Source organism: Haplochromis burtoni, unplaced genomic scaffold (genome assembly GCF_018398535.1).
Source record: "Haplochromis burtoni strain Fernald_Lab_line unplaced genomic scaffold, NCSU_Asbu1 Contig_41, whole genome shotgun sequence".
Classification (NCBI taxonomy): Eukaryota; Metazoa; Chordata; class Actinopteri; order Cichliformes; family Cichlidae; genus Haplochromis; species Haplochromis burtoni.
Window position 1 is genome coordinate 338731 of NW_024582402.1, and position 12955 is coordinate 351685.

The 12955-nt window shown below is 40.6% G+C and overlaps 1 protein-coding gene across 2 annotated transcripts in view; it reads left to right on the forward strand.

Annotated features, from left to right (window-relative positions):
• The window catches only part of pik3r2 (phosphoinositide-3-kinase, regulatory subunit 2 (beta)), a 32818-nt gene that overhangs the window by 12499 nt on the left and 7364 nt on the right, over positions 1–12955 (forward strand). For both annotated transcript variants that reach the window (XM_005920634.3, XM_005920635.2), the window contains exons 3-15: positions 5528–5620; positions 7230–7304; positions 7745–7894; positions 8942–9152; positions 9276–9361; positions 9461–9563; positions 10737–10835; positions 11005–11185; positions 11381–11500; positions 11668–11810; positions 11921–12097; positions 12241–12312; positions 12452–12622. In XM_005920634.3, the coding sequence (XP_005920696.1) occupies positions 5528–5620; positions 7230–7304; positions 7745–7894; positions 8942–9152; positions 9276–9361; positions 9461–9563; positions 10737–10835; positions 11005–11185; positions 11381–11500; positions 11668–11810; positions 11921–12097; positions 12241–12312; positions 12452–12622 (1681 nt within the window). The remainder of the gene's footprint in view (positions 1–5527; positions 5621–7229; positions 7305–7744; positions 7895–8941; positions 9153–9275; positions 9362–9460; positions 9564–10736; positions 10836–11004; positions 11186–11380; positions 11501–11667; positions 11811–11920; positions 12098–12240; positions 12313–12451; positions 12623–12955) is intronic.

Consider the following 12955-nt stretch of genomic DNA (forward strand, 5'->3'; position numbering starts at 1 on the left):
CAAATTTTCAAATATATATCGTGATAAATATTTTTGGCCATATCGCCCTGCTCTACTGTAAAGTACCCGGAGTGATTTGGAAGGCAAAAAATGTTTAACTTTACTCAGTACAGAGATGCTTCTTGACAGTTTAGCTTTATGTTTTCATAAGTTTTCCAACTTATCCTACTGATAAAGACCTTCCCCACGGTCATTCATACTACATCAAAGGAATTAAATAATAGGTAAGAAAATAATTTAGTGAAAAAACAGGAACTTTTATCTATCTAGTATAGAATGCATGTTTTCACAATGTATCCACACTAAAATAAATAAGATTTTTTTTTTGAACGGGCCATTTCTGTGAATTAACAAAAGCTTTCTGCTTTATAAATAAAGGGCAGTCTTAGTAATTTTACACATTTATTTCTTACAAGTTAATCCCAAAGATTCATGCTGTTGATGTCTTTCATTTACTACATCATCATTTGTTTATGGTGTAGAAAACCTGAGATGTGCTGTTGTAATTGCTCTACTATTTCCTGTATTATAAACGGGATTAAATATGCAGTTAGACTATGTTACAGTGACAGAAAGGAGATTTTTCACTGGTCTGACTCACTTAAGATCAAATTGGCCTGTATGTGATCCACAATATAAAATGAGTTTGGCTTCCCTGCTCTAAAAGCTATGTTTGTATTTTTATGCATTTATTTTTTTTAGGACTAAGTCTGTAATATGTCTCCCTTGCTCTCCTCATGTGTGTACAAAGTGGTTCATTTACACTTGTATGGTATTTTTGTGTTTGGTTTTATTCAGATATTTGGATTTAATTAATTTGAACACTGCACACACCAGCTGGAGAGGAAATGTTTCAGCCTCATGCAAAAGCTTGTAAAATTCTCAGAACCCAAGTGTATTTTTTTTTTTTTTTATCAGAAGTCCTCCTGTTAACCATTATTTTCATCTCCAGCTGGTGAAAGAAACCAGGTTACGCATTTGCATTCGAGAAATTGGGTTACCGTAGAATGTCGACAACAACTTGGCTTAAGTACATGCAAAAACTGTGTCATTGTTTTTCAGCAGTAGCGAGTGAAATGCAAAACGGAGATTTCTTGCTGGCTAAAATATGCAAACAGTTTTTCTGCTTTTTAAAGTGACATTGCGAGGGTAGGCTTGGGAGATGGTGTCATATAGAGTGCAAGCATTTTGTACCCAAAAGGAAACAGGGGGACTTCGATAGACTAACTGACTCACACTCCACATGTGCTGCTCTTTTGTTGTTGAGTTTATAGAAATTAAATGTAAACAGAGAAAAAATGGACTCAAGATATTTTTCAACCTGCGACGGTAACGAGTCTGAAAAAAGTTGTTTTTTTTTCCGCCTCTTTGCCTTCCTTCTCTCCTCTCTCTGGCCTCACTTTAACTGCCTGCTGAAGTGAACCATGGCTTGGCATTTTTGCAAACTCCTCCCTTGTTCTCCTACTCGCACCCCCACCCCTCTCTCCTCCCTCGTCCTCCTTCCATTTCTGCAGCCCTGATTCACATACTCGTCTGATAGTGTCTCTGGGCGGCTATAAACCATGTTCACGAAGCCAGTTCTCTGAAAGGAGAGGCCTCTCCTTCTCACTTTCTCTGCGCCTTACCAGGAAAACACTTTCAAAGAACCCACACGAGAAGGGTGGGAGGGAGGTTGAGACAGTAGAAAAAGACAATGGGAAAGTTATGGAGAGGCTGGAAAGGGAGGGAGGCACGGGTTATAGGGTAAGCCAAGGCCACCCTATCCAACTGCAGATACAGAAAACCAGCTGTACTTTCTTTTCTTTGCCGATCGTTGTGGCATTCTGCAGCTAGAGAAAATGTTACTGCCGTACAGGAGAACTTATTTAGGTGCGAAATTGTGTTACTGACGATTAAAAGCTTCAGTAAATCAAATGTTAATTTATGTATTCAGTGCTGGGCCTTCGTTTATTTTGTAGCATGTATTGATTGACCTTGTTGACTAGTGAAAGCACAGGAAGATAATAAAGTCGTTCAAATTGTGGCAATGTGTTTGTAAATGACTAAAAGAAGTCACTCAAGATGCTGTGGGGAAAATAAAAAAACGTGAAAGGATAAAGAAAAGCTGGCGAGCTGTGCCCACTCCACATCGATGGTGGCTGCAAATGGATTGACATAGAAAGTTAAAAAATTTGTGTGCATTTGTAGTCGATTCTGGCAGTTTTTTAAAATGTGTTAATAATGATAAATGATTTTGTATCATTGATCTGTTTAATTGTATCTTTATGAATTAACAGCCATATAATAATAAATGATCTTACTAAAGCATTAAATATAATTTTCAGTTTTAGAAACTGTAGCAGTGTGCACTTACAATAAAATTTGACGTAACCCGATGATAGTGTCTCTTTTCTCTTAGTACTCTGTTTGAGGTAGTCTCAGAGTAAAAACTTCCAGCTGCCCTTTTGCTTGCTAAGCATGCATTGTAAATATTGCACAGTCATGCTCATTTATTTGTGAAAAACCAAAATTGTGATTGAGATTGAAAATTTTAATAATTGTGCATGCCTATCTGTGCTGTTGCAGTACACCTGTAAAGGTTATAATCAGCTCGGTAACAAATCTAACTGGCGTTAGCTGATAACTTAGAACGCCATCATCTAAATATGGTAACGTCTAGCTCCAAATAAACAGTGTGATCCTAACATTGAAGCTACAATGCATCACACCCAGGATTGAGTGGTGAGAAGGTGGCTGTGTTCATCTTATAGGCTATGTTTATGTTGCACGAATCAACTCCCAGTGAGCCTACTCTTATGGGTATCACAGAAAGTGTCTTTAGTGCCATTTGTCGTTCTTCCCAGTAATGCCTGCAGGCCAGTAAAACCAGACTGAGCACTGAGAGCAGATCACCTCCATTTGTTGAGTTTTCAGGGGCTCACTACTACACGTGTAGCTTTGAAATATGTTGTGACAGGAGTGGATGGTGTGCCCAGTCATGATGCATTGCCTGTCAACATAGTTGTAGTGCAGTGAAGACATGTAGCGGTGAAACACGACCAGCAACTTACAGTGTTACCCACCATCTGTGAGCCAGACGCCAACTGGCCCTGTCACCACTGCACATAATACACGCATTCATGGTATCACTTGCCATGGTTCAAAATGCGAGCAAAAATCTATCCCAAAGTTGTTGTTTTTTTTTGTTTTTTTTTTTCATTTTAGCCTCAAATATTAAGTGCATTTGGAGGGGAATCAAACCTTTTATAGGAATGGAAACACTTAAGTTAGGCTTCGATACCGACCAAAGGCCAGTGTTTATCTGGGGTTTGACATTTACTTATGTTGGGAAACTCAGACGGGCAGAGTTAGTGTTTCGACGGCTAATTGAAACCAGCAGTTTTACTTTATTGAAACCAATAAGCAAGGATGAAGCAGTTCAGCCTTTTCTACTTGTCGGTTGATAGCGATAGTAGGTGTAGTTGCAAAGTCAACAACGCTCTTCTGACCCCATGACCACAGAGCTCCAAATCTCTTCTTGCATTAAGATCAGCACAAGAACTGTGCACTGGGAACTTCGCGGTCGTGTGGGTGGCCCAGTGCTTTTGTCCATGTTGTGTTTAATGTAAATGGTTATAAAATAACATTTGTTTGTTTTGTTTTTTAAAATAATGAATGCTTTTTTCTTTTTTTTTTCTTCTTTTTTTTTTGTGAAGCTTATCACATATTATTGTTGCTGTTGCACTTGAAAGCCACACCCTAACTTAAGACATTAACCTGAGACCAGCATGAAGTGTGTTTTGCATGAGTGTTAGGCTAAAGCGAGGAAATTCCAGAGGTTTAATTCGACCTGGGAATTCATGCTGTACACGGAAAAATCTCAGCTTCTGATACAGAGGTCTGAGAGGGAGAATGCAGCACAGCCAGCTACATATTACATAAGCACACTGATCGAGAAGATATCCAGCAAATATTTTGCTTCACATAGCTTTGCTTTCTCCAGCCTACTCTTGCCTGTCTTAGGCTTACCTCGGACTGAGCGAGTGAGTCAGTGCAAACATACAAATACTGGATTTGCAACACTGATCTGACCTTCAAATTGTCAGCTTTGTGTATAGAAAGGTGGTTACATTACACACAACGCTGTTTTTGGGTTTTTTCTCACTTGCACACATCTACAGCCCGACTGCAAACCAGATAAAAAAAGAGCGAGCTTGATGAGAGGGGGACAAGGCTGCAATCCAAAATGGCCAACAAGTATAAAGAAGACGAAGAGCTGTCGGTGCCTGCGAGAGAGCTGGAGACACCGCTAGGCAGAGTTTCCACGTTTAAGCCGACATGGTGGCACAGAGCGCGAAAGAAACAGCGAGAAAGAGAAAAAAAAAAAAAAAACAAGAAAGGGAATAGTCGAATAAAAACTTAAATTAAAGAGGCCTAAAGGGGGTTAAAACAAAAAGGAGCAAGAGAAAAAAAAACCACTAACAGGAGAGCAAATGAGAGAGAGCGAATGAGACTAAGAGACATGGAGGAGCGGGAGAGAGAGCAAGGAATGTGCTGACGCGGCGTTTCTTGTCTGAACTCCCCAAATTAATAATCAGCAGTGGTTTAGCCGTGCCAGGAACAGGAGCCTACTGCCAAGCCCCGGCCAGGCCAGGCCCTCCCTGCTCCCAGACCCCCCTCCACTACCCCTCCTTAAAAAAAGAAAGAAAGAGAAGGGGGAGGAAAAAAAGAGAGACCCAGCTCACAGGCCTGTTCTGGGGCCGAATAAGAGGCGCTGCCTGCCTGTTCTAGCTGGGCCGAGCCTGGCACACTGCCACAGGGCTTTTGCTTGTTCAGGAGTTTTGATTAAATCCTTTATTGTGCTCCACTCACGCAAAGAGCTAAGGCGAAACACTGAGCAGGACGGAGTGAAGGGGAGGAGAGAGAACGAGAGCGGAGAAAAGAAAAGGGAGAAAAAAGAGGGGGAGGGAGGGAAATGGGATCTCCCCTTTTTTTTTTTTTTTTTTTTTTTTTCCTCCCTCTAGCTTTCTCCTTTCCTCTTTCTCTCCAACTGAAAAGATGTTTGATTTAGTCTGTGGGGAATTGTAAAGTAGATAAAGTTTTTTTTTTTTTTTTTTTTTTTTTTTCTTTTCTCGATGTCTCTTTTTTTTCTGGTGACCTTTTTTTACTTTCACTCCTGCATGAAATCCCCTTTCTTCCTTTAGTACAGTCAGTAAATTGTTCTGCAGTTATTGTCATATCCCTTCATTCAGATTTGAGGAGGACAATGTGTCCCAGCCTTTGACATTTCTGTCCATTAATTATTTATAAGAAGTGTTTTGTTTCGTTTATTAAATACTGTGCAAACAAATGCAAAATAAATAAATCCCACGGGGCTTTTGAAAATGGCTGAGCTTGTGAAATAAATATCCATTATGTTTTATTGTGTTCCTCATAAGTTTTGTACATATTATGAACATATTTCGTGCTCTGCTTCTCTAAGTGCTCGTACTTAACAGCGGGGTTTGTCAATGTAGCAGTGTGACTGAGATTTGTGCTGTTGTTTCAGCTGTTCCTGTGCCGGACCTGAGCGAGCAGTTCACACCACCAGAGACTGCTCCCCCGGCCCTGGTCGGCCTCATACAAGCCATAGAAAAGAGAGGTATATTCATACAAACCAGCCAAGATATTCATCTGTTGTCTGTCACGCTGCCTCTGCTGTCTTTTCATCTACGTGCGACTGTCTCCCTCTCGCCATCTGCTTCTTGCTTTCATGCCAGCGTTTGCACATGTGCAGACATGCAGACAGTCGCACAGAGGTACAAGTGCTCTCACCAGCTCATGCGCATTCACATTCAGTACATATAAGTTCAGTGTGGTTTAACTGAGAGCAGACCCGCTAAGAGTCCTGCGCAGTGGGTTTGATTCACACCGTGTTATTAACAAATAGAGCTCGGTGGGACTCCATTCACAGTTTTGCCTTTTTCTTTCTCTCTCTTCCTTCTAACTTTCTGTGTCATTCACACCAATTCACAAACTCTTTCATGTACAGAATGTTAAAAAGTTGTGAAAAAACTGCTTCACGGCTTCTTACAGCTTTTTGTTGTCCAAGACGAGGCGTTTACCCTCATGCAAGACAAAGAAAAGCTAAATTGTGACGGCGGAGATGCAGGAACAAATCAGACAGTTTGTCTGTGAATTGAGTTACATAGTGTTGGATAATGAGACGGCTGCATTTAATTTACTCAACATTTATGTGTATGCTTGGAAAAAAATCCAGTATATCAAGTATACCGAAATACATAATATACAATTTTATACAGAAATACTGGGATGCATGCACTGACTTGAGAGCGAAACGGCTAATTAAAAGTCAAACAAATATTTATTTTCTTGGCTAGATAAATAAAAGAAAACATACTTGTCTCACATGTAATTTTAAACGGTGTATCCACACACACACAATACAATCAGTACTAAGCTTCGTTGTATCATATTTACTCTTATAAGTGGGCTTGTTCTGTTTTTAAAAAGTATCAGAGTACAGAGCAGAGTATATTTTATACCTAGTCTAATATGTTTACAATATGAATATATCCTTTGCGAGTTATTATCACTAACAAAAAATATGAATTAAATTTTTTTTTCATCATCAGAGCAAGAAAAACACAAAATCCTGGGGGAGAGCTAGAGTTTCTACTTGCAGGGAACTACAATAAGCTGTTTGTCCAAAAATAAATTTTATTTTGGCAAAAATGAGTTGAACTGAAACGTGATGATTAGTGCTGAGAGTGAAATAGATGAGATGACCACAGTTTGGAAAGAAAAAAAGTCTCTGAATCCCCAAAATTAAAAAGCAATGGATAACTTGAAAATTCAAGTCCACCACTGCAAACGTGTGAGTCCTTCTTCGGTCTTTAAGATGTTGCTTTTGAACTTTGTGGGCCGGTCACATTCTCTCTGTTGTTGGATACAGTACTGAACTGTCAAGTATTTACAGACATTCAGCTAGTAATGACACACATTCTTATTTTTAATTATTGTTCTTGTTGTTGTTACTTCTAGATTTCATAGTTACATTGCGCTGCCTTTGCCTTCTTTTTCCATTTCCAGCTTGTTGCACTGCGTTAAATTATCTAGTGCAAGTCCACAGCCATAGAGTCAGAAAACAATCTGTCACTACTTCTCTGTTTTCCATCTAAATGTGTCCTCTTTGCTTCTTCGTTCCTTCTGAACACATTTACTAAAATTGCTCTTTCTGTCTGTCTCAGGTCTGGATTGCAAGACGTTGTACAGGACACCTAGCTCCTCAGGTTCAGATAGTCCGGTGTACAGCCTGTGCTCTGGTGAGTTACATTTGTCATTTATCTGTTTTAGACGTTATTTGATCCTTTTCTTTAACAGAACTTGGGTATATTTGGGATGGTTTCTCAGCCTGCATGCTCTTCAGCAGGTCCAATTCAGTGATTTAAATAAGAAAATCCACTCAACACAAGTCAGTACAAAATAAAAATAAAAGCTAATTGGAAAATAACTTTTTTCCTCAAAAAAAAAATCCTTTTTTTTGGTCTCCAGAAGATACAGTTGGTGTTAGGCTTTGGGGTTAGTTTCATAGCTTAGAAGTGGAAAAAAACACCAAACACTGACATGATATGTTCGCTCTTGTGTACTTTCCTTGATTAAACTGCCTTTTTATTCCTTAAACTTCTCCCTGACGCTTGTTTGAGTTTTTTATTCTAACAAACTGCACCTTTTTGGTCTTTTGCTTTATGTATTGATCATCCAGAGAGTGACGTGGTTCAGAGGGATCTAGGTTTCCTGTCTGAGAGCGTCCTGCAGTACCTGAGAGACCTTCCATCACCTGTCATCCCTGCCTGTATCTACCCTCACCTACAAACTGCTCTCATGCAGCAGCATGTCCTACAGCAGTCAGCAGGTACATCAGATCACAGATCGAAAATCTTAAAGTTGCTGCTTGTATTGACTGAGCATTTAGTTTTTCCAACAGGGACAGTGTGTCATCTTTTGTGCATTTTTGTCTCTTTTTACAATAATGTTAACAGTACAAATTAAATATTCTGCAGCTGCCTGCTCAGGGGAGTTAAGTTTATGCAGGTGCAGTTTGAAAAGCAACCCTAGGACCCGTTTGAAACAGTCACTGGTGTCTGCGTGATGAATTAGGCGTTTCAAGAGAAAGTCAAGTTTGCACAAGTTGACGTTCAAACGTTGACAGCATGACTTACAATGAGTGTTGCCTTAAGCTTGAAAAAATGAATCTAAAATCCCGGAGTATTCACCGGAAAATCTGCAGCACACACAGTTTGTACTTAATGGGCTTAAACGTGAACAAAAGAGCTGCATTCAGGACCTCGTTGTGCCAAATCTTTTTCTATTATCAGCAAAAGAACACAATTAATAAAAGGTGAAACCATCTCACACTGGGGTATATTCTTGTTTGTTTTATTGAAATGGGCTCACATATAACTATAGGAAAAACATACGCAGAATGACTGATTAAGATGGAGATTTTATGGGGTGTAGACAAAATGGCAGTACAGTGTTATAGAACAGCACAGGCGCAAATGAGCTGCTGCCGCCGTTGTTTTTGTGGACAGAAAGGCACCTTTCAGTGCTTCAGTGACTATAATTTAAGCGAAAAAATTGCACAAGGACTAAACTCAGCCTTGTACACTGCTGTTTGAGTTCACTCTGATGTCAGCATTGAGAGAATGGAAGCAGGAGGGCAAGCTCCCTGAGGCATGTTAGATATGCTTCAGCTGATTCTCCTCCACACAAAGGACTCTCTGATTTCATTTTTGATATATATGTTTGTCCTGTTTTCAGCGACATGAACTAATCACATGCGTTTTAACTACCAAATACAATCAAATGCACTCCTTATATTCTCCTTTTTCAGCCAGCTGTAATAAAGATGCACAACTGAAGCCTAAACAGTTATTCACAACGTTTATGCCTCTCTCAGATGGTGCGGTAGCTGGAAGCCACAACAGAGAAGTCAGCCTGGTGCTTGAGAACTCGACCACCGTCCCTCTCCATCACCGTCTCACCCTGCAGTATCTCCTCACACACCTGGCTAAGGTCACTCAGGCACAGGCCAGCAATGGCCTGGATACAAACACGCTGGGAAAGATCTTTGGCCCCCTGCTTATCTGGACCGGCCCCTCTACTGCTTGGTAAGTAGGGTTTTTTTTTACTTTCATGAAACAAATGTGTAACAAATATGTAACGGTGAAATTATGATAAAGAGTTAGCAAATCTAAATCTACACGTTGGAAATGTGAACTGTTGAATGGCAGGTTTCCAATGGATGATGAGTTCCCCACCTTGGTGGTGGAGAAACTGCTGATAGAGAGAACTACAGGTCAAGACCTCACTCCTCCAGGTAAGTTATGTTGTTTTAACACTGCTTGGATCCATTCCTTTATTATAAAATACTGCTGAAGGAGGTGTGGGTTTCTGATGTGTTTGTGTCTGTTTGCAGTTCTCCCAGCGAAGCCTGTGAAGTCAAAAATGACACCATCAGCCATGACAGACACGAGCAGCCTGCTGAATGATGCAGAGTGGTACTGGGGCGAAATATCCAGGCAAGTTTTGGGCTCGTAATATTGATTTTGTTTGATGTATTGTTTAAAGAAATGTCTGATTAAATGGACACTTGTGACAGATCCATAAAGATTTCTATGTTATTGAAAATACTTAAAATTAGTGAAATCATGTTAGTATTTTGCTCTTAAATAAGATCCAATGCCTCTTTTCTTAAAGAGCAACACACCTTTAATGTTTCAAATGTTTTACTTACTTTTTGTGCTAAGTTTTTAGATGTAAGTTAATTTGTGTTTGGTCTATTATTTCTTTGTTGTAATGATGCTTCTTGGCAATAAATATTACACCACTGGAAACTTGTTTATTTTCTTAAATGGTGCCACGTTCATAATGAAAATACATTTGTGGGTCAAGCAGCAGAGCAGCATGTGGCAGACTTGCTAAATCTTCTCTGCCAATGGCAAAAAGCTTATTCTGCTACTGACTCTTGTTTGAGGTTGTCTAGAAGAAAGCGCTGAAGAAACATATTGGTAATTTAAGAATTTATTGATTTAACAAACGGGGTGCTCAGTATCATGTGGAAGACCCATACACAGCCACAGCTGCCTGGCACCCCTTCCTCTTGCTGGTCACCAGCTTGGTCACACACTGCTGCAGAATGACGTCGCACAGCAGTCGTGGCTTTGTGTAATTGTCATTGTTACAACAAGGAAATAGTCGCCCATAGACAAATTAAATTTTTGTGCTCAGTTTATATACAGTCTGCAGCAGCTCCTATAAGCTTATGGTGAAAAGTATCATTTCAGCTGCCGATGTGTCTGCTGATCATCTCTCATTTCAGTAACTAAGCATCCATCTTTTTTCCTAACCTTATGTTCTTTGTGACTCAGTGTGATATTCTTAGCCTGGGGGAGAACATTTAACAAAAAAGCCAGACTCTCCTTCCACAAGCTTCTTCCAGACTTTGTCATACCTTTTCATTTCTTTGCAGTAGTTGCTTAAACCTGTACTTTTGATGATGGCAGTATTTAAAGTATCTGTTTTGCAGTGTTAACTTTAAAAACTAGAGTCAATCAAAATCCTGAAAAAAGTGGGACATCTGATTAGCCACGAAAATAATGACCACTGGGGGGTGCTGCAACACACAAAACCAAGTTCCTGCTTGGCCTCCTCTTGCTTCTTGCAGCTATCTAAATATGCTGCTATATTTGCAGAGAGGAGGTGAATGAGAAAATGCGAGACACTCCAGACGGCACCTTTCTGGTCCGAGATGCTTCAAGTAAATTGGAGGGCGAGTACACTCTTACACTCAGGTGAAGTAACAGCTGTTCTTCAATACTCACTTCAGATTTAGTATAGCCATAGGACAATGATATATATAGTAGAAACAAACCAGGCCTTTGCTACTTGACGGACAACATGTATTACAGTACATCGTCTTATTTACTACCATGTTCTTTTGGCTCCTGTCTCCGTCTGCAGGAAGGGGGGGAACAACAAGCTTATAAAGATTTATCACAGAGACGCGCGGTATGGTTTCTCAGAGCCTCTGACCTTCCTGTCTGTAGTGGAGCTCATCAATCACTACCGCCACGAGTCACTGGCCCAGTACAACGGCAAGTTGGACACAAAGCTTCTGTATCCCATCTCCAAATACCAGCAGGTGGGTGAAGCTGCACATTACATTAAAATAAATCAGCTGTCATCACAAGATGTGAATCATCCAGCTCATAATTTTCCCTCATTCCATTTACAAATCGAGAATGATATTCATTAATAACACGCGAATGTAGTCGGTCTGAATCTTCAGTAAGTGGTGATCTTGCTGTCATCTGTTTTTCATGTGGTAAAAAATCAGCTGGTGAAGGAGAACAGCATAGAGGAGGTGGGAGAGCAACTGAAGATCTATCATGAGCAGTACCAGGAGAAGAGTCGCGAGTACGACTCTCTGTACGAGGAGTACACACATACCTCGCAGGTTTGAATAGCACACATGCTGACAACCACAAACAAGAGATGTATTTCAGAGTATTATAAATCCTAAACTAGCATGGTGCGTAGTGTTTGTTGATGTGATCCGTAACAATATGCAGTTTATCCTGAAGATAAAATGGAGCTGGATTGAAACGTCTCTCTCTGTCTCAGGAGCTGCAGATGAAACGCACAGCCATTGAAGCCTTCAACGAGACCATCAAGATCTTCGAAGAGCAGTTTGAGACTCAGGAGCGGTACAGCAAAGAGTCTTTGGAGAGATTCCAGCGTGAGGGCAACGAAAAGGAAATACAGAAGTACGTTTGTATGCATAATTCTGTTTTTAGCACAGATGCAAACAAAGCTGCTATATTTAAACAACATTTTGGTGAGTTGAAGGTATAATGTTCGAATTCTTGCAAATTAGAATCCAGAGCAACTCGGAGCGTTTGCAGTCTCGTGTGAAGGAGATCCACGACAGCAAGCGTAAGCTGGAGCAGGACCTGAGAGAGCAGGTGTCTGATAACAGAGAGATTGACAAGAAGATGAACAGCCTCAAGCCAGATCTCATGCAGCTTCGCAAGATCAGGGACCAGTACTTAATGTAAGTAAACTTTTATCCATGCATGAAATTGAACTTTACACATTCATATATTTATTCTGTTTACAGTCGTGAGAACCTTAAATGTCGTGCACAGGAAGTAACCTGTAGGTCAGCATTAATTCTGCTGTCCTCTGGTTTTTCAGATGGTTGACGCAGAAGGGGACGAGGCAGAAGAAGATCAACGAATGGCTGGGTATAAAGAACGATGCTGATGAGTAAGTGACGGCTCCGCAGCTTGTGCTGTCATGAGTGGAGGAGGCTGCACCTCTGACAGTAATGAAGGCAGTAGTTAAGCTCATTGTTCTGTCCGGAGTTTCTTTCCTGCTTGATAGTTTTTGTTCATTGCATCTTCAGCTCTTTCTCACTGGAAGAAGATGAGGGCTCACCCCACCATGACGAGTGTACCTGGTACGTGGGCGACATCAAGCGCACCCAGGCTGAGGAAATGCTGAGAGGCAAATGCGATGGAACCTTTCTCATCCGTGAGAGCCAGTCACAGAAGGGCTCTTACGCCTGCTCCGTAGTGTAAGTTTGTGTTTAACCCTGTGAGGTCTAAAGGCTTTTTCACACCTGTGGTTTGTTTATGCTGGTCCGAATCATTCAAGCTTGTAAACTTGTAGCTTTTCCCCGTGATTTGGTTTGTTTTCACACAGAAGAATACAAGTGAACCAAAATGCATCACTACCAGCTACGTGAGAATGTTCAGTCTGCTCATTTTTTAAGCTCAAACCTGCATCCTACACCTGGTATAGTTCGATAGAGGTCAGATCACATTCACACCATAAACAAAGCGTGCTGGAGTTCATTTGAAACCGCACCGACATCACCTCCTCCGAAGGGTCTCAGTGTTGTTTTGAT